This window comes from Adelges cooleyi, unplaced genomic scaffold (assembly GCF_023614345.1).
Source record: "Adelges cooleyi isolate 19-005CV unplaced genomic scaffold, UGA_ACOO_1.1 ACOO_flye_CR_arks_rails_tigmint_CR_PRNA_30, whole genome shotgun sequence".
In the NCBI taxonomy this organism is placed as follows: Eukaryota; Metazoa; Arthropoda; class Insecta; order Hemiptera; family Adelgidae; genus Adelges; species Adelges cooleyi.
This window is the reverse complement of record NW_026095971.1, coordinates 17,932,380-17,954,858: the sequence shown is the minus strand read 5'-3', so window position 1 is coordinate 17,954,858 and position 22,479 is coordinate 17,932,380. Positions and strand designations below refer to the sequence as shown.

Here is a 22,479-nt window from a genome sequence, read left to right as displayed (position 1 = left end):
TGATTAACATTATTTCACTTTGTGTCTAATGTATTATAATTTAGCTCGAAGAATATAGTTATCACCTTAAAATAATCAAGTCGTTAATAAAATTAAAACTATTAAACTGGTCAAACATATCATTCAATTAAAATTATAATTATTATATCTAATATCTTGAAAAATAGTATTTTTTTAAAATTTTTTAAACTATTTTTATAACAAAAAAAAAACAAATCACTCGTCTATATAATTCTTCGCTCTAATAAGTAGGTATAAGTTGTTTTTAAATATAATAAAAGCAATTTTCAAAAATATTTATTTATTTGTACTCGTACATAAATTGTAACGGTTATTGTAATTTATAATTCAAGATAAATGTTATATGATTATAAATTGTTTGTACATTTGGTCATTTTGCTAACTCATATTATTGTTCCATACATTAAACAATTTTTTTATTTATAAATTGATTATCAGTTAAGATATATTTTAGGCATTCAGACAGCAGCGTTAAATAACAATGTTGATATAATTATATCAATATTAATATTATGTACAATAACATTATTTTCGACAACCATAATTATTATTATGTAAAAAAATTTGCTCGAGTGTGCCGACAACAGGTCGGATACCTACTACGAGTAAAATGATTCATTAAACATCAACACTTCCGGTTTTTATATAGAATATATAAATGTATGTACCATAGAAATGAAAAGTTTTAATAAAATGTAATTCTAATGTACATTTTTGCGTTACGGCCCTTGTTTTTCCTTATGTCTACTTCCCAAACTTTGGACATACACACATTAATATGGTAAGTGTACAACTAATACTATAGACAACAATAGTAATTAATACAGTAAGTACACGTGCTAGTATTATAACAGAGCTTTACCGCAGCGATACTGGAAGCCTTTCTAAGAGAAATGGCGGATTTGAAGATGGATAAAAATTAATATTGTGCGTTTGAATTATCCGTAAATAATCTTCCCTTCAAAACCGCGCCCGAAACGGAAATTCGCTATGCATGTCATTAATTTTGAATTTCAACCTTAAGTGTTTTTTTCTTGTAACCAAACGGGACAACACCCGTGTGTTTTGTAACTTACTATGGCTATGGCTTAAGGCCTAAAAAACATAAAAAATGTGAAATAATTTTGTAATCCGGAGCACACTGTGGCCGAAAATAATTATTGTACAAGAGTGTAGCCGTCAGTCTAAGCATATGGTTTTGATTTCTATACCGTAGTTTACTTAGTGTGTAGCGTGTACACGTCTTACTTTATACTTTCTCGCCGAATACAACAGAGACTTATAGACATTGTAATTGCATGAATTTGCCATTTAGATTATTGTATAATGTTATTTGTTTCGAAATCGGATTTGTTTGTTATTGAAAGTGCATTTCTGAATGTATTAAGGTTTTGTTCGGTTAACACGATAAACATAATACGCAACCGCTATCTTATGGTAATCATTACAATAAAAAAAAAACCTCCAATAGTGTTATCGAGACCAATGTAGGTTATTGGACAATGTTTTTTATTTAGGTATGGGATCAATGGCCTAAGTAGGCATATGTGGGCTAGTTCACGGTTCAAAATGAAGAGTACAGAGAGTAAAAAAAGCGAGGTCGCTTTTGCAAAGTATACAAAAAAGCATAATATAGCAACAACGGTAGTATGAATAAATAATATTATTATTAAAATCAGCATAACGGGAAATTGAATAAAAGCAAGCCGACTTCTATATTTTCTCCCTCTGTGTTTTCATATACATAATATATACACATTACACGTGTACATAAATAAATAGTAAACGCGTTATCTATATTTTGTTTGTGTTTGTCTTTACAATATAAAACAGTACCTACGTTTTGTTACAATGTTATAACGTTTAGGTAAAACTTAACGTGCTATCTTTGGAACAACTGTCCGTCGTGGTGGTGGTGGTCGCGGCGTACCCGACCAGTTCGTCCCGGAGATCGTTGCCGTCCACGTCCCTGAGGCTACTGTTGCTGATCATTGTCCAATCGCTGAGCGCCACCGGGCCAGGCGGTGGCGACTTGGAGGAGCCGCCCGGTTTCTTCGCGGCCGTCAGCCACCGCCAGCACCGTAGTCCGTCGCCACTGCCGAGAGACGCTTGTCCAGCAGACACCCTCCGGTAACTCTGACCGCCATTGGCGGCAACAGGCGAGCCGCTCCCCCGCCGCAGACACCGCTGCTTGCCGGTCCGTCCGCCGCAACAGCACCGTAACATGGTTTCCTATGGGTGCAAAACAAAAAACACTGTTTCTCTGTTAACACATTGCATATGTAATGCCAAGTTACAACACGCATTAGGATGCGTTTACACGAGACCACGTTTAGCGGCCGACTATAGTACTAGGATAGAGCCTGAAACGGGTCCTTATGGATGCTAATAAACATATCGGTGCACACTAAATGCCTCCCATCTCCAGGCAATCGTTAAAATTATATACTAGTTGCCTCCAAAATTGTATACGACTTGCCTTCGGTGACCTTTATAATATTGTCCTATCGTATCGTTTTAAGTCAAAAAGCATTGGCGGAGAACAGGTGGGGACTTGGGATACTAAGAACCTTAAAACTTTAATTAAGTGCTATTTTAAAATACCTACATTTATTTTTTAGTGAGAGATTTGATGAAATAAAAATAAATGCAGCGCTAATTTTTAATTTTAAGGTTTTTAGAATCCCAAGACCTCATTGATCTCCACCAATGTCAAAAAGTACTAGTTGCTTCTCGCTATGGGTGGTAAATATTTTTATCCTTCCAAGAATATCTGATTTTTAAAGTGTTTTAGATCATAATCATCAAGCACTTTCGAGTCAGGTATAAAATACTAAATATACAAACAACGAGCAATACCTACACTTAAAAAAACAATAGTTGGTACCCAATCGATGGTTATTTTTATTTTAACTTTATACATTATCATTGTTATTATATTACAATTTGGGAGTTGGTATACAGTTTGCAAGTGAGTGTGAAATTATAAAAAAAAATCATACCTTACAGTGTTTACCTGGTTTAAAAGGGAACGATGGGAGGGAATTCATAGAAATCCTTGGCATGCAACTAAGATTAAAAATATTGACTACCTGCCATGGGCAGCAACTAGTAGTTTATGACCTAAAAGTAATGATTAGGAATGGAGGTAATTCGTATGCGCCAAAAAATATCTATTTGAAATGTCTTAGAAATGCAATATAGCAATATGGAATAATATAAAAAACTAGCAAATTGGGCGACAATGCAAGAAAATTTCATTATCAGCATTGTCAAAATGATAGCTGTCTCTAACTGAAGTCGATCTATAAATTGTTTTTCTCTTGACTGATTAATACCTCTATCGATACAAGATGGTATTCAGTTGGTACTCGGAGTCAAATGTTTAATAATAATCCACGCCGTTCCAGTTTCCACCTGATTTCTAAATAAACCCTTAAAAAATATACAGTGTAAAACGTACAAGCATAATTTGTACAGTCGGATAGTTTGAATTTGTGTTGGTCAGATAATTAAAATTGGCATCTACCAGGTAATCTGAATATATGGATTTTTTCTATCCCTAGGATATCTCCTTGAGCCGCTTGCTATATTATAGCCAAGAGACTTGTACCGATATGTTTGTGAGCCAGTTCCATGGACCTTGATAATCTATTTTGTTTTTTTTGGGCTACTTTTAAATGTATCCTGGGATTAGGGCCTGTCATTGGTGTTAAAATATCAATAAGAAGTGAAGTTATGGGCCAAACCCGACTTCAGCACAGTGTATTTAATCAAAACTTTATGATTTATTAAAATGTATAAAGAAAACTGAAATCAATTTATAGCTTTTATTATTATCATTATTGTAGCAATAAAAAAAACTCTTTAAAATGAGGTTAGTTTGACAAATAAAGCTTAATCAAAGTAGTTAAAATTTGTCTTATTAAAAAACCTGTACTGAAAATAACGATACAATATTATATTATATACAAATATAATAATAAAATATTTTATTCATCAGTATAATCATTGTGATAAATACTTTTTTTTTATACAAAACCAGCGAAGGGGAATTAGTTTTGACGTGACTTACCCAAGTATTGCGATAAATACTGTAGGTAGCATTATGCACAAGATTCTGCGAGACTAACATAAATACTTCAATATTTAAATTAGAATTTGGTTGAACGGTTATCGAGTAATTTAAATGGAAATTTAATTTTAACCCTACTCGAAGTTTCAGTAAAATATAATAATATAATATTAATATTAAACACTAATACAATCAAAGTCAAAATCACTGATTTATAAAAAAAAACGTCGTTTTCATTTTAACATGACTATTTTACGTTTTATTTTATTACTAGCCTTTTACTTTTTTAATCGTGACAATTGTAGGAAAGAAGCCATAAAATAAAAGTAAACAAATTACATTCGTGTATGAAAATAAAATAAGAATGTGTGCTTTTAATGGGCATATTGCGAATAGTTTATTATACAATGGTTAACTTGTGATAGTATTTGAGAAAAACATGAGGTTCCTTCGAAATTAAAAATGATGTTTATAAACTGTGTCAATAATAACTACTATAAAACAATTCAGTTTTAAATGTATTTTGCAGCATGTTACAGCTAATCTGTACTGTAGTTAATCAAGTTAGTTAGGTTAGTAACATTAGGTTTTAGGTGGGGAATAAGAAATAATAATCAAAATGTAACTATATAGACTATTTATAATTTTTAGGTATAAAATATAAAACTAAAATTAACTATCTCTTTAGCGATGTAATTTACAGGTAAAATTGTACTTACTAACGCTAAGCTAGACCTTTTTTACATATTGCAATTTCGTTTAGTTTTTAGATCTCATGTCCAAAAAAAAAAAAATTTTTACATAAAACAAATAAGTTTTAGTGTACGTCGAAACGCGAAAAACATGTCAATTTGTAAGAAGGTTTTTTGCGCTTTGAAAAGACTTCTTTTGACGTTATTTTCTATTTTCGTAAAATTTATTTGCTGAACTATTTTTGATGTTTAGCCTGTGTGGGTATATTTATATATGTACAATCCAGTTGTTTTACACACATATATATGTGTGTGTTAAGAAATTGGATTGTATCGCCAAAAAGAATTCATTATTGTTTCAGGTATAAAAAACATACACACACATACATTATTAAAAAACCAACATAATCCTGGTTCCGGCCGACTGTCAAAATAAAAAAAAGATGTCATTATATTTTGTAAACCAATTCCGCAATTTTCCAACATAATGTACTAACTACTGAGTTTATAGTTTGAGATATAAGTTTCCCTCTCAAGTTAGTGGTTATTTGGGGGGGGGGGGAAAGGTTTCCGTATTATATTACTCAACCCAAAAGTATACTGCCACAATGAAAGCGTTCGCGTTCAAATGATTTTTAAACGCTCTGTTGGCCAACTGACTATGCAGTATGCTGTATATTATTACCATCGGTCTTCAAACCCTTATTGTATTTATCATACTCGAATATCAATGACATATTATATTTGGGCGTGTAAAGTAATATTGTTTTGGTTTTTGCCAACGTGTATTTCGTTTAATTATCGTTTGTAAAAAATACAAATGATATAAAAGACAAGAGACACATAATATGTAAAACCAAATTTTAGCTTCGATGCATAGCTGAGAAGATATTATTTTACAACAATTTTTTTTTATTTAATTTTTTTTTTATTAAAAGAAAGTTTATAAACTGTGTAAAATGTGTAAACTGATTGGTTTATTCGTGTGAAGAGTGTTCGTAACAATTGTGTAAATACTTTAAGGTTTTAATTTCCATCAATAATATTATTATAGTATTAAGGTATACCTATAATTTAAAATATTTATAGCATGTATTTTACTATGAAAAGTTAGGAGAAAACTGTCGTTTAATTTAAAAGCCGAAACTCAACAGTTATCTCAAAACTCTTATTCTTTTGTTATGAAAAAAGAACTATTACCATCTTTCACTCGAAAGATTGACCAGTTTACTCCCTCCTGAATGTCCTGTTCTAGGTCGAATAAAATTATTGACAATCATAATACTCTATTCAATGTTTTATCAAGGAAATAAGGAATTCTAACTATTAACCTAATTCTTGGGTAAAACATTGAAGCACCTATTTGGCATAACGGCTATTATCGTGTACCGATTTCGGCAAACGCCTTAGATATGGGTTTTTTCTAAATTCTAATTACTTAAATCTTATTGCATTGTGCTTTATACGATATTAATTATTATTGTTTATTATACCGCAAGTTCCTTTGGCGGAACCGTCTTATCTATGTCCGTACATACCTTGAACGCCGTTCGAAACTTGTGCGACATAATGTGGTACAAAATTGGATTTATCGTTGTAGACATGTAGTAGAGCACTCCGGATATGTACGTGGAGATCCCGTACAACTGATCAATGAGTTCTTTGCCTATATCTCCAGTCGAGACTTGACTAACACCCCATATGGCAATCAGCCGCTGAGCGTGAAAAGGCGCCCAACATATGAAAAACGCCACGACGACAGCGACTAAAAAACAAAAACATATTATTGTAAACATGCTAAAATATTTTGCTATAATGTATAAGGTACACGGTTTCACATAATCTCTACTTATATACATGAATAAACAGTGGTGCATTTAGGACCGATTTATAGGGGGGGGGGGCTAAAGACACTTCAATTTTGTGTAATAAATGTGTACTTGTATATTAGTTTTTTTAAAAATATAATATTTTATTTATTAGAATATGTATTTTTTTTACTATACTATCTCTATGACTATTGCTTATATGTATTTGAAAGGAATTATTTTTTCTAGCGCCCCTCCTTTTCATTCCTAGATCATCCTGAGGGATTCCTTCCTAATAATATTTATGTGCTCAGATGTTGTGCGTTTTGTACAAAAGTTGAAAAAAAAAACAGGTTCTAGACAACTATTGAATAGGAACAAAAAAGTTAGTATATTTTGTTCTGGAACAAATACTGAATTGGAATGTTTTAAGAACAATATCCGGACCTTAGACGTTACCAAATCAAGGCACAAGTAAAATATTTTAGAAAATATCAAATCTAAAATAAGGTAATTTATCTAGCTTCAATTTTTGTACGTGTAGCTCTCATTTTCCACATTTTTTATGTGACGTTTACAGACCCATGGTGAATTAAATTATAAAATGTTGTCATGTCGGTTTTACCGAACTTTCAACCCTTGTTCTAACAAAAACGTCACGTCAAATGACTTATGGGCTAATAAGTGTACAGACGACAGATATTTAGCATTCTACTCAAGTCAGAAAAAATAATAAACTACGGAATTTTTTAGACATCTTTTATACCCTATTATAGTTCTGTACTTCCTAGAATTTTAAAATGAAATGTACTACAAAGCGCATAAAAATATAAATAAATGCTAACCAAACCAAATGTTTGTTGCACGGACCGAACAACAGTTGAAATTACACCAGTAAGAGTAATTTACTTTGCGTGCAATTTTGTCTAGAATACGGATTGCCTATTAGTATATGAATGGGCTATGTACAGCTATAATAATAAGCTCATAAGGCCATAATGGTGTGTGCACGCTGAAGTAGGGTTTGGAAGATAAGACTGTAATGAAATATAATATATATAGTAGGTACGTTATATCATATTCAGGATGCGCTCATTAGTTCAGATGTAGTTTGTATTAGAGGTTACACGGTTACACACGTGAAGACTATATCAGTTTATTTTTGTTATTTCCTTTTTTTAAAACGGATAAAAATAATTTAAATGGCGATGTGTAAAGAGAGTGGATTTGGTTGGTCGACCTTAATATTATGGGTTTAGGTAAGTAAAGAAGAAAAGGATATCAACCTCAGTGATTAATAGCTTACATCATTGTCACAAAATAATATATTATTGTTGTAACGATTTAAGTTTCTCTAAACAATTCAATTTGTACAAAGTTTTTAGTTTATAAATCCAATAACATTTTAAGAAACGAATACTTTTTAGTTTTCTTTTAAGATTTCAGATAGATTGCGGAGGATTTGAAATTTCGACCGGTATGGCTGCGATAGTGATTTATGACTTCTTTGACAGCAAGTGTTTTACCATACATCTTGCATTGTTCCATGTACCCTTGTAAGTTTTATACAAATCTTAACCGTTATAGTTTGGATGTTATTAGTGGAAACTAGCGAAAACCATAGTAAAAATAGATTGAAATATAAAGTATATTTAAACTATGTTGAAACTGAGATGTTTTTCAACACTACTTCCATATGTATACAAACTGCAGTAGTGGTTTCAATTAAATTTACCACGTATATAATATATTGGTTATATATCTGCAGTACGATGACTGAAGTTCATATGTCATTTTTTGGTATAATTATACTGACTTTTAATTAAGTAAGCTTAACAAAAAATGACAATAATGTTATGTCTGGGTGATTTCATTGTCGTTACGGTTAGGTTAATATTAAAAAATACATTTTTGCTGATGTCAAAAATTAATATTATGTTTTGACGTCGAAAAATGAAATTTCCTTCTTCCCTCCCTCAACATTTAATATATATTTTAACTAAAAATAAATTGTTGGTTCAGTTTTAAAATACCATAAAGAATATATTTATAATATTTATAGATATAACAAAACAATCTTAGAATTTTAGTCTCAACTAAAAACTTGTATTTTCCCGCAAGTTGAAAAAAGTGATATATCAACTTGTGTCATCCCACAATAAATAATATTTAAGGTTTATCTGTAGTAGGATATTAGCAAATATAAGTATATGTTTATAAATGTTAATTTGCGGGTATACTTAACGTATTATTAATTTAACATGTTTAAGATGTGGTCATGCTCAAGCCTCAATGTTACATGAACTGTTAATTTTGTATAATTTTTAAAATTATTACTATTATTTGTTTGTGGATCAATTAACTAAAAATGTTTTTTCATTTAAACTAATATAATCCTTAATATTTAATCTATTTCCATCAAGGGTTTCGAGGATAATAACATTTCATTCGTATTTTATTTTATAGCACTATGTTGTATACATTGAAATAAGCGCTTGAAAAGCACATTTTTATGTACATAAGATCTGAGACCAATAGATTAGGCTTTATTTACCGTGCGTTTACGATTTATGTTCTTATTGATGATGCTAAACTGTAAAGCTTTGACTTAAACGGCCATTTTTGGATGTATTTTTTGTTACTTGAAAATAATTTTTTTATACTTCTAATATATATAACGATTCACTAGATATTTGGACAGCCGAATAATCGTTCTAACAATGATGATTTATGAGCACTGAATAAAATAAAAAGTATTGACACACATTCAAACGTTTTTTGGTGGAAAACAACATATACGTACCGTGTATAACAACCTCAAATCAATAAAAATGTACAGCAATTAAAATTTTTAATTAAAAAATTACATTTTTGTTAAACGTCAATTACAAAAAACTTTTTGTGTTCGCGTACAATGTATAACATCCAATGAACTTTTAATAATTATTTAATATATTCAGTATCATTTTAATTACATTTTTTTTTGCTTGAAACATTCTGTGTTTGGACACATAAAACAACACTTATTCCAATTATTTTTGGTTTAGTTTTTTTAAATACATTTTTGGATACTTAATCAAGTGACTTGACTGTTAAATATTTATGGTGGTTTTAATGATCTTAATAAATTGTGAATAAGCTCTGATAAATAAATTGTACTTTTTAACATAGTGCTCTTGGTGAGTAATCAATTTGCATATGCTAAGCCTTAAGAGTTAGTGTAATAAAATCCTTTTTTTTTTTAAATTTGTATAAAGAACTTTTAGAACAGATTAAAACATGCCTTTAATGTAAAAAAATAATAATATTATTATTATGAATGTCATTATTTTAACGCTTATCAATATTAATAAGTAAGCTTAAGTGTATTTTAATAGCCTGTTTTACATAACTAATTATTGTCCAATAAGATAAAACCATATAATAAAAGTACAGTTATTTATACACTTTTTTAATTTTGTTTTTAATTATGGATATTCTGTAGTAAATTGATCAATAACAGTGTTTGGATTTAGTCGTTTTCTTAAGTTTGATCAAAAGAAATTGAAATGTCTCTAAAGTAAATATTCAAGTATAATGTATAATCACAACCATTATAAATCGTGAAGTGTTTCGTTTCTTTATTTAGTGTGGTACTACAATATAACAATTTCAACGTGTCATATTGTATCGTTACAGCCTATCTGAAAAAGTATGTATAGTGTTTACTGTAAATAATTTATAATTAACAACAGTATTAATAAGCAGTTAATAGTGTACTGCGATTAACACTGGTTTAAACTGAGATATTTAGAAATAAAGTTAATTAACACAATATATCTTTGACGAAAGATATATTGTATGCTAGTCGTTAAATCTCGATTAACGTATAGTATTTTTTTAAACTAAGGAAAAATGTGCTGTGGACGTCCATCTAAGCAGTTTCTCTTGTTCTAGCCTAGTCTAACTTAACTTCCCTTCATACCTAATCGTTCCCATCCCATCCTCACCTAATCATCATTTTATCCAGGGATTTTCCATTATCGCCTCCACCATCATGGCATAGTGTCGTTTATGCACTCAGATTAATATCATATCCATGTTAAAATAAGAAAATACTCTTCGGCCATCAAATTGGTATTAGTTATATTGCTTAGAATATAGTATCCATGAAAATATTTAGAACTAACAACTTTTGATATTGATACACTCTAGTAGGGTTTTTTCATATTAGATTTAATCTTTTCGAGTATGGGTAACGATGAATCAGCTGTTCTGCTTCAGTTGAGCGATTTTAATATAAGCAGGTTGAAACGTTGAGAATTATTTGATTTCGGGTGAATGCCCATGTAACACGGGTCTTGGCTTCTCTCTCTCTTTTATCAAAGTGTTCTAAAAAAACTCAACTACTTGTTGCACAGACAAGAGTACTTTTGTCGTAAAAGTACTCTAGTATATATCAACTGCGAGTAAGTGAAGATTAATGTACCTACAGTTAAAACACTAACGTTATTGAAAAAAAAAAGATAAAAAGGATGTGTTCAATAATTCAAATAAAATTATCATTATTTTAAATTGGGAATTGTATTAATAAAATGTACAACAAAAATAATAAATTTGCTTTATAAAATAACAAAAACAAATGTATAATATATTTTAACTATACCTTTTTTAAGTGTGTATAATAATATTTTAGCGCATACCTTATTGAAGGTACCTACATGTAGAGACTTAAAACTTTACAATAGCGGTCAACGGTGTATGTAATTAAAAAAAAAAAAAACTACCTTGTTCTTAGAAATTTTCGAACTCTTCAATTTTTAACATTAATTTTTAAAGGTTAATCAAAATGATCAAAAATAAGTGGTATTTTTCTTTTTTTTATTATTTACATACTTAACGTTCGTCCTTATGATAATACTAGAGCTCAACGAATAGATTACAATTAATTTACGAACTATAGAAATTAAATAGCTAATCATTTTCTAAAAGTTATGTATAGAAAATTGGTTTATGTATATATATATATATATATATTATATATTATATATACCAGTGTGGGGATTATTGATCAGATGACTACCTTTTAGAACATTGATTTTCTCGAGTCACTTTACTTGGGACGGGGAATAGGGTTACTTTCGTAGGTTGAATGTTTGTCGAAATAATACAAACAACTATCGCTTAACGTAAACACTACTTACCTAACATTTTGAGCACTTTTGACGAGGAATTCGCCCTATATTCGGGCGAAGAGATTTTTTTTTCACCGGTGGTCGACCGCACCGTGACGGTCCTTTTCAGTCTATCGGTGCGCCGGAGCCGGAAACCGATCAGTACATACAGCACTGTTATAACAGTCATTGGTAGTACGAAAAACAACAGGGTGGACAGCGTGAACGATACCGTGGACAGCCGGAGACTGGAGCCCATCAGCATAAATTCACGAATGTTGCATTGCACGTTTTCAGGCGAATCGTTCCAAGATGATACTGTGAATTGTAATGCCTAGAAAAAAAAAGTACATAATATTTGTTTTAGCCCTTTAATTTCCAATTTTCAGCTTCGATGCGTAGCTGAGAAAGTCTTGTTTTTACAAAGATTTGTATTTTTTTTTTAAATTTAATTTTTGTTGTTGGACCCACGATATCTTCTAAACCGCTCAACCAACTACTACTTTGTGTAGCGTGAATAATAAAATAAACCATAATTTTTTGGTTATTTTTGAAAAAATCTAGTGTACCAAAGTGCAATTTTAAAACGATTTCATAGTTAAAAATCGAAATCTGTTTTCTATGCAAATTATATACTGTTATATAAGAATAGATTAATATATATTCTTGTCCTTACCTGAGGTATGGCAAATAACACGGCTACCAACCAAATGCCGATGATTATTTTCACGGCTCTGGACAGCTTGGACATGCTCTGCGCCATGAATGGATGACATATGGCCACGTACCGTTCAGCCGTGAATGCTGTTATGGTAAGAACAGTGGCGTTTGCCGACATTTCGGAAAAAAGGCCACGAAGCTGACAGAATATCTCGCCGAAAACGTATGGATACCTAAAATGTTCAAACACATAGGGTACAGATTTAAAAAACATGCATAAAATGACCTAAACAATAGTTTAAACTTTAAAACACCTAAACTGATATGAAAAAAACTAAATATTAAATACCAAACAATTCAACAAAAACTATGGTATGGAATTTTCGTGTGAACTTTTTAGTTTTGCCAAGTTAAGAGTTAATATATTTACATTCCGAAACTTATTGCGCCTTTTATTAAATACGAGACCTAAAAGTTTATCAAATAGATTTTATTTGTTAAACTTTCGAAGAACTAATATGACGTTTTCTAAATAAACGTTTACATAATTTACATATTTCATTTAACGGTTTTTATAAATTATTATATGCCAAACTATGGTTTCTTTTGTTAGATTTTCTTTAACTACTCTGTAGTATACTATAATGGTTTTCTTCCTCCATTTTCCTCGTATTATTATAACGTTTAGTAAGTACGTAATACACTTGAGAATCGGGTTGGGCGTCAGCGATCGAGAAAAAAACCACACGAGACAGCTAACCAAATAAAATACAACAAACGCGATGAACAGCAAAAAGTGTAAGCGTTTGACGTTATTTATCGTTATTTTTATTTCCTCTGACGTTATCTGAAATATATGACTTCACCGTGTCATGGTGGCGGGCGCCCATCATACAGACTTATAGTCTACTACGTACCTATTATTTGGGCTCTAGATCGTGTAAAATAAGGTTATTATAAATTAAAATCTAATACATATGTATTTATTTATTTGTGACTTATCAGGAAAATAATAATAAAAACAACAGTCATAAATTATAACGAGGTAAATTCCTGTTAAATATATTCCCGGTTATTGAACCATGTTGTGTGGCCTAAGCGTTGGTTTTCAGGCGTTCATTTTACTCAGCTTTCGTAAAAAAGAACCTGCGTAAATGTATGTAGAAAAAATGTACATTAAACTTTGGGTATTTAACTATATGGTTTGGTTCTTTCGTACAAGGTCAGGACACTGTGTATAGAAAAAGAACCTTGGTAGATTTTTTTAATTTGCACTTTTATTTCAACAAACATTTTAGTCGATTCCGGCCGGGAAAAATATTATGTGTTACAAAACACAATATTATCCATCGTAACTTACCTAGACCATATGGACCACATCTCTTGTGGAAGTCCGGAAACGAGAAGTATGAGATCGGACGCAGCCAGGCTGAACAAGTAGTAGTTTGTTGCGGTGTGCATGTACTTATGTTTGGCGATTACAAGACAAGTGATCGAGTTGCCTATGACACCAGTAACGAATATCAACGAATACGCTATAGTCATGGGTACCACAATGTACAATGGATCTCGTTTAGGCATCAACGAATCTTCCATGCTCATATTGTGTTGAGTTGTACTGCCACCGCCACCATCGTCGTCCAAAGACATCATCGCAGTGCTATCTGCGGAAAAAAAACGATACAACTTAACACTGTGTTGAATACAATAATATTAAGATAGGAAATTCAAATAAGTTGTACACGTTGCTAAGTATAAAAATAAAAAAAAACCTTTAAATAAACTTTAATAACCTTTAAATAACTTTTAAAGTAAAAAATATGTAGAGGTCTTAACTGTGTACCTAGCCAGATAAGTTTTGTTAGGGCAAGAACATTTGAATAAACATGTGTTATTTTATGATTTAAAATAAAAAAATTAAGCAAAGTAAATTTTAACTCTGAAATGAAAAAATATCTGATTTTTTTAAAAACTTTTAGTTTAAGATTTAATACATAAAGTCGTTTCACCTATTATTGTTTTTATTGCGATTGTGTAATAAATACCTATAAAACTTTATAGAACTTTATAAGGGGTGTTATTTTTTTATAATTAACTTGTAATTATTAACTCATTAAATTACAAAAAGACGTATGCCGAATATCTAGTAATGATGACAATATTTGATAAAACTAAACACTTTAAAAAATGTGTAAGTCTATTTCTATAATCTTAGGGCCGTTACAAATATCCCTGACTTGCCTAACACTTAACTTTAATTTTTATCGCTCATTGTTACTTGTTGTGAATTATAGTATAGATAATTTTGCAATAGGTAACTTATTGTTAATAGCTCGTTTTGATGACACTTTGAGGAGTTAATATGGATAATTTCATTACAAAAGTCAGTGCGCTTTTTTAATTTGTCCCAAGGAAAGTTGAAAGAATGTTTTATGGCGTCAAGGTTAAACATTAATTGCTTAGTATTCAAGCAGCACTGTTAGAGTTTTAGTCTACTCATAATGTAAATACTCCTCTAATACCGAAGTGGAATGTCGCGTTCAATAGTACGTTGAACCAGTGACGCGTTCACTGTGTCGACTCCAAATTAATTTTGAAAGTATATTTATATACTTTATTTATATATAGTATTTTCTTACGAATACAATTTTCGTTATTAGGTTTTCTCCAATTGCTTGATATCGTCTCACTACACGGTATTCCTGACGATTGGACGTTTTTAAAATTAAATTCACTCGCTTCAACGGGAAAAAAATATCGTTTCTTTCAAATTAAACAAACATTTGACGTGCACGTGACATCGTATCCTAGGTCATCAACATCCGGCATGACGTTATTAACACCGTTTAACCGGATGAGGGAATCCTTATCTCAGCGTCTTGGACAATTATTACCATGCGCAATCATACTCTGGTGAAAACACATTTTAATCAGATGCGACACTCGAACGACAATTGATGAGGGCGGTTCATGTTATCAACCCTATGACTGCGTAAACGGTCTATGCAAGGGATAAGGCGTGAGGGTGAGCATTTGTGCAAAACGCGCGGTAATGGAATATGCTTAGTATGATGTACACAAAAGTAAAAAAAAAAAATGAAGAAAAAAACGACACAAATAACACAATATCATCTGGATCGCATTATGCTGTAACGCGGGACAATGTTTGAATTTTTGTTGTAATATAGTATCGTCAGAGTACCTAATATCTGCAGGTGACGGCACGTACTTTGAAATGGGAATACAGCAGAAAAACTATCTATCATTCCACACGGTATAATGTGGGGTGGTTTGTATTTTTTCTTTTTTTTTGGCGACACAATTCCAAGCGGTATGAGTTTACGGGAAATTGCAAGCCGTTCACTATTGTTGTCAGAATGCAACGAGAATACATAAAACGCTACATAAATGAACTACTTATATTAGAGGTGTAGAATATAACTTTTTGGGTATTCAGCAGAGCTGAGAAAGTATCGTTTTTGTAATTTGTATGTTTTTGTGTGTGCACGGCCACGTAGTCAATAACAATATATTTACCTCTGCACCGTTTCTCTATAGATAAATATAATCAGAAATCGTTCACCAAAATTACTTTATACGGACAAACGGTCAACACTTCTCTATTAAAATCGAGAAAAATACTCAAACCCACAATTTGTTTAATTGTTTGGGACATTGTATAATGCACATACACATCTTTTATACAACAGTTCATCAATAATAATTATTGACTCGTAAGAAATATTTTTTGAGAGAGATGCTATTTCGCTACACGTGAGTGACATTCTTCAATCATTTTTATAACTTACAATTTAAAAAGCGCCATGTTTAATACCTTACAACTTTTTTGTAAGGTGTAAAAAAAAAAAACACTAATAAGTTTGATGTTTATGAAACGGAACTAATTCACACAATAAAAACTATTTGAGCTCTACAAACATATTCATGCTATTCGTTTTTTTAGACGTCCTAATAAATATTAATATTCTGTTTGGCAACTAATAATCAAAATTTACTCATTTCAAACGAGTTGTTGACAGTGCACAACACTGGTGTAATATATTGTTATTTTTTTCGTTTCAAAAGAAAGATGATATATATAAATTAACGGCGGCAGGTGCACGGAGTTTTGTGGAACTTGCCAATGTTATTATTTATAACCGAAAGAAACTTGTTCAGTTTTTGTTAATTTAGTTAAGTAGCCTCTACACCTGCGTATTTTTGATGGAAAACAATTCATTCTAATTTTAATCGACTCTGAAACGCGCGAGTTTTGTAAACTTTAATCCGTATAGGCACTATTAAATTTTAAAAATCAATTAAAGAGTTGTTTTATTTCTCATGTGGTCTTAAAAGAAAAGACTTAAGATGATTTTTAGGTCATGTTGTTCAACACCTGTTTCCGGTAACGCGAGACGTGTTTTACTGTAGTTAACGTTGTAGAATTCCTTTTCCAAGTCTATGAAGTCCAAAAATGTAACTTTATTTTTTTATCTGCTTTTCAATCAGCACTCGCAGTCCTAGAACTCTTACAATTTTCCTTCTATTCTCCGGTTTATCATTTTTGTTAAGACTTTCAAGACATGTGTCAGTAGACTCAATGTTCTAAGCTTTTCATAGGAATTTGCACCCTATTCTTCGGGATAGTTACGATTATGCTTTTACAGTAGTCATCTAGTACCTCTCCTTTCTCATATATATATCCCGAGTTAGTTTATATAAAGCGTCCTTTATCTTCGTGCTAGCACATTGCAATAATTATGTTATCTACTTCAGGTGCTTTATTTTGTTTCAGACGTGAAGCGCTAGGTCATATACTGATCTTAAAATAGGTAGCTTCGGTTCTTCTTCGTGTATTGTCAATTTCTTCAGCTGTTCTCCATCGTAAAGCTTTTCAAGGTACTTTCTCTAACGTTTTACCATGCTCTCATTATCAACTAATAATTGGCCAATTTTACCTCTGATATTAGTGACAAATTGTTGGATCTTATAGTATAGAAAAGTTGGCTACTTTGTATACATATATTGGGCGTCGTTGAAGTAATTTGTAATATTATCATCACAAACACATGACATATCATCGTTGATTTGTTTTTCACATTGAACAGGTAGTTTACTACTGGTTTCGCTATCCTCCGGGGGCGCATGTATGCTTGGTTCAATAATAATTTGTTGTATAGTTGCCGATCATTTTCCAAGTATATATTATTTCGTTTTAAATTTGAAACGGCCAACCATAAGTTACATGTCAAATGGTGGTTAGTTGTTCGTTTAATGACGTTAGGTAAACTTCCTATTTAATATCGAAATTATAGGTAATAGATTTCAATAAAATAATAATAATAATAATATTCTGTATTCAAACTACACCACAGTTATGTATAATAATTGTTTGTAGACATTTTATCCATACCAATACCAACACCCAATAACAATACGTTTAAAATATTTTTAGCATTATATCATCATTGAGTGTCAGTAAAATTTACACGGAACTATTTAAACATTTTAATTTCGTAGTTTTTTTTTTTTAATTTTCTAACCGACTAGTTAACATTTAAAAAATATATATTTGCAATATATTTTGGTTATGGAGAAAGAGATGTAGTAAAAGAATAAATAGAAAATCTATGTTTTTTTTAATTACTTAATTGCCGTCAATATTCAATTTATATTAACACAATATTGACACGATAGATTTACAATGAATCACCATTTTATATCTAGTAAATTGTATCCAAGTACGGACATGCATTAAATTGTAAGTTTTACGATAATTGATTAATTAAAAATAAAAAGTATTAATATATAATAATTCTTTCTTTAGTTATTCATTTTGCCAGGGGAAAAAGCCATTTGGACTGTTAAGCGCTCATGCCCGGACCATGCCCGGACTTTGTCAGTGGCACAATAAGAGCAAATTTATTAACAAATATTTTAAAAGGCTCTGGAAATGGGACAAAGGTATAATAATAGTAAGCGTTAGGAGTGAGCTCAATTTCCGCCCACGTGCAAAACATTTTTTGTAATTTTTCAATTAACATTTTAACAGTTTTTCAATTACTTTACTTGCAAAACAAGTTTTCTTCTGTTTTCATAACACTTTTTATGCTCAACGCGGCATAAGAATTTCACTTAAAAAATGTTAAAAACAAACATATAACACCTTAACTGAATGTATTCGGGGTAAATCATTGATTAAAAATATATAGAACTGTAACAATATCATAATATAATGTCGTGTTATCAGCAACGAAGTAATCAAGAAGGCGAGCGACAGTGTGACTACTTTAGATAAATTGACGTTTACATATAGCATCGTTTTAAATTGTACGTCTTTAAAACAACTTTAATGAATGCACATAAGTCATAAGATGTTGTTAATTTTTTTATTCGCTACATGCATCAAAGATAACAGCTATTATACAGTCTATCGTGAAATTCCATTTCATTATTAGATTAAAATTAATACATTGTGATTGAATGATTATAGATTAAATGATAAGAATTAAACATAACAACTGTTTAATAAAATACTAAATATTTTTTAATGAGGACTAAATATTACATATTATAGGTTTCAAGGCGTAGTAGCTATTTATTATAAAATGTACACTTATTTCGGAATAAAGTTACTATGTAACTGTGCAAATTCAAGTTATAATAAATTGTCATTATTGTTATTTAGAAATGGTTATACTGCTATTTTTCAAATATTTGTAGTGTAATATGTGTACGAGAATAGGTAACTTGATAAAAAAAAATTGACAAATAATTTTTTTTTTTTAATGGAAATTATACTAACAAATATTGTTGCATTATAATTAATGTATTGTGGCATAAACATCGCACAAGTCAAATCATTCGGTAAAAATGAAAAATGTGATTATTTAAATGAAAACAACTGGATTTAAATATACACCATTTGTTTACAACTATTCTGCGAGTTTTCTTATGTATGCAATATAAAATTCATATTTTATTGACACAAACCTTTTAGTGGCTTTTATTATACTTGGTAGCCTTGATTTGTTTTAATTATCTGATTCGCTAATAATAATATGATACTTTGAAGTTTTAACAGAATCGTTGGCTCGTAAAAGAGCGAATATCTGATCAACAAGTTGTCGATTTACGACATCGAAACGTCAATAAAAAACTGCGAATTTTTTTATGACGTTGTGTGTTAGACATAAAATTCATTAAAAATTGCTTAAAATAACTGAAATTCCGAGATGGACCATAAGTCGTTAATAACCCGGGTTCGTGAAAATATAAACTACAACTGTAGTATTAAATACCAACTTGGTAAATTGTTATATATATTATATACGATATCAGTGACGTACGGCCTTAAACGTGTTGGGTAAGCAATAAACTCGGTTAAAACGGGCCTGATTATCCAGTTTGTGGTTAATTACCGAATATTACTTTTTATGATAAAAACCCAACACATGGGGTCAAAACATGGTGTTACAATTTGGTTGTATTCTTGTCACCAGATGACGTTATTCAATGGCCAAGTCTGGTGCGTTTAGCGTGACCGGTCGACAGTTCAATCATAAAAAAATTGTATAAACACTAAATAATTTGTCACGACAAATGATGACCCAGCAGTAATATTAACTAAAGATTTCGGTAATTATTTTTATAATTTAATATAGTAGTACAGGAAATGTGTACAGAAATGTTGAGAGTGATGTGGATGTTTTAAAAATGGCAGTAGAAAATAGTTAGGTATGGATTTAAGATAAACAGCAGCTAAAGATTAGCTAAATTACTATTGTCATAGGTACCATTAAATTGATAAAATACTATTATAGGACATACTATTTATAAAAAATGTTAGCAACACACATAAATGATGGAATGGTACATTTTGGAAGGTGTACTTGCATACTGCACATTATCTATTAATACTTCATATATGTGTTGTATGCTGTATATTTATGATGGCATTTTTAACATAACAATGGCTTTATCATTCTTTATATTTTTATACATTTGAAATCTAATAAAGGATCTAATTCAAATGGAATAAAAGTATTCGTTTTTTTAGAATACAAATGCGATGTCTTAAACATTATTATTTTTTAATAATCATGAAAATTGTAGTTATTAGGTTATGTCTATAATTTGTATTAATATTTTTTCTTACAGTCGGACATTCCGCATAAACATATTTTATTTATATTTTATATGCCTGAGAGGCTTTAAAGTATTAATAATTGCGTACAAAACATATATGTAATTATATTTATAACTTTGCTTGCAATGAGGATTAAGCTGGAATTTTATAAGCAAAATTTAGTATTGATTCGGAATACCATAGACTTAAGTACTAAGTAGTATAATAATACTGGTGTAGTAATACTGGTATTTCAAGATTTTCTTTATTTGTACTTTGGAGATTATGTAATAAGTTAAAATTCGTGTTTCTATGATTTGTTTCATTTAAGTAGCTAAATATTTATTTTTTAAATAAATAATTATAAATTTTCAAGTTAGAATCACGCCGATATTTTTAAAATATATTACTTTTTTTTTTAAAATTTTTTTTATTGAAATATCAGCATAAACTATTTATTTCTACAATGACGGATGTCATATTAAATTATGTAGCTTAAAATTAATGTATACAAACTAGACGGCATTTACAACAATGGCAAGCAACTTAAATTTAATAATAAATCTATCAATCCTTCTACTAACAAATTGTCTTTAATACTTATTACGAAAAAGATAGCATTTTTAAAATTAATATGTAAAATCTTTACACTAGTCGATTTAATACTACAGGTTTATGGTTATAGATTTTATTAACATTTTAAAACAATATATATATTAGTCATGATATTTAAGTGTATTTACTCTCTCTATTAATTATAATTATAATTTCACTTGAGTATAATGACCGTTGTAAAAGAATTTTATTAATTATTAATTAATCAATCCGAACACGGTAATACTTAAAACGGTTTCCAATTAAAATAGTATTCATTAGAAGTATATGAGTTCAGTGTCATGGAAATGACACTGAAAATTACAACCTTGTAATATTGAAGATAAATAAAAGTTGCTTAACATATAATTTATTGATGTACATTATGAAATCGTATTGATGAAACTTAAAATATAAAAGTATAAAGATAAAAATGTATAACATTTTTTTTTTAGATGACAATAATTTATTGTATAGGCTACACAATATTATGTGACAACACCTAGTCAGCGTGGTTATCGATTATTGGTTCTCCAATCCATGTACGGTTTATTACTATAGTCTAAGTGATTATGCGATTTTAATATGGTTTACGAATAATTAAACGTGGTCTGTAAATTTATGAGACAATTGATAATTACACCATTCAAATTAGATAACAAACAACTTCAATGGCTGCAACAAAATAAAGTCATTAGATGATCCGGAGGTCAAAAATTAGTTTCATCGATTACGCAGTTGTGTAGGGTTTTAAAAACGGTTTTAATAATAAATGTGAGGTCCTTAAAAATGTCCAGGTTGTTAAAATATTATACTTTTGCATTTGAATTTGTGTAAATGTCTGTAATAAATGTACTAACACGTGGGTTGGCGGTTTAATAAGGGTATAGAGGACCCGAGCCATACTCTAAACGATTCGTTTTGGGTATATAATTTTACCAAAAGAAACTACTTAAATACATATATAGATTTAATTCAATATAACTATACTACCCGTTTCGGTCAGAATGTTTTTGATGATATATTTTGGGGTAAATGTTTGCCAATAAAACTTAACGTGTATCAAAATAATATTATTTTGTATTTGAAATTTGCATTCCATCAAAACGAAACATTGTGTAACTTTAAGTAAAATTAGTATTTTACATTAACGTAATAAAAGTTTTTAGTATATTCAACAGTACAAACACGCGTAAAACTTACAAATTATATAAAAAAAAACCTCCTTGTAATGTTTACCTTAATAAACATGGAAATATAGTATATAAATGTAATTCCAGGGAATTTGTAAAGAAATGGGGAAAATATGTAAACAGTTGGTTTTTTTAAAAGAAATTATAGGAATGTA

General features: G+C 30.1%; 1 protein-coding gene across 3 annotated transcripts in view; it reads right to left on the bottom strand.

The window, feature by feature from the left end:
- Positions 1-1,492: 1,492 nt before the first annotated feature.
- The window catches only part of LOC126838076 (pyrokinin-1 receptor-like), a 40,615-nt gene continuing 19,628 nt past the window's right edge, over positions 1,493-22,479 (bottom strand). For 2 of the 3 annotated variants that reach the window (XM_050572186.1, XM_050572185.1), the window contains exons 2-6: positions 13,770-14,073; positions 12,426-12,642; positions 11,780-12,083; positions 6,327-6,553; positions 1,493-2,253 (exon numbers count right to left, since the gene is read on the bottom strand). In XM_050572186.1, the coding sequence (XP_050428143.1) occupies positions 1,885-2,253; positions 6,327-6,553; positions 11,780-12,083; positions 12,426-12,642; positions 13,770-14,062 (1,410 nt within the window). In that variant the 5' untranslated portion in view covers positions 14,063-14,073 and the 3' untranslated portion in view covers positions 1,493-1,884. Of the gene's footprint in view, positions 2,277-6,326; positions 6,554-11,779; positions 12,084-12,425; positions 12,643-13,769; positions 14,074-22,479 lie in introns of all 3 variants that reach the window. The other variant, XM_050572187.1, reaches the window with a different exon arrangement.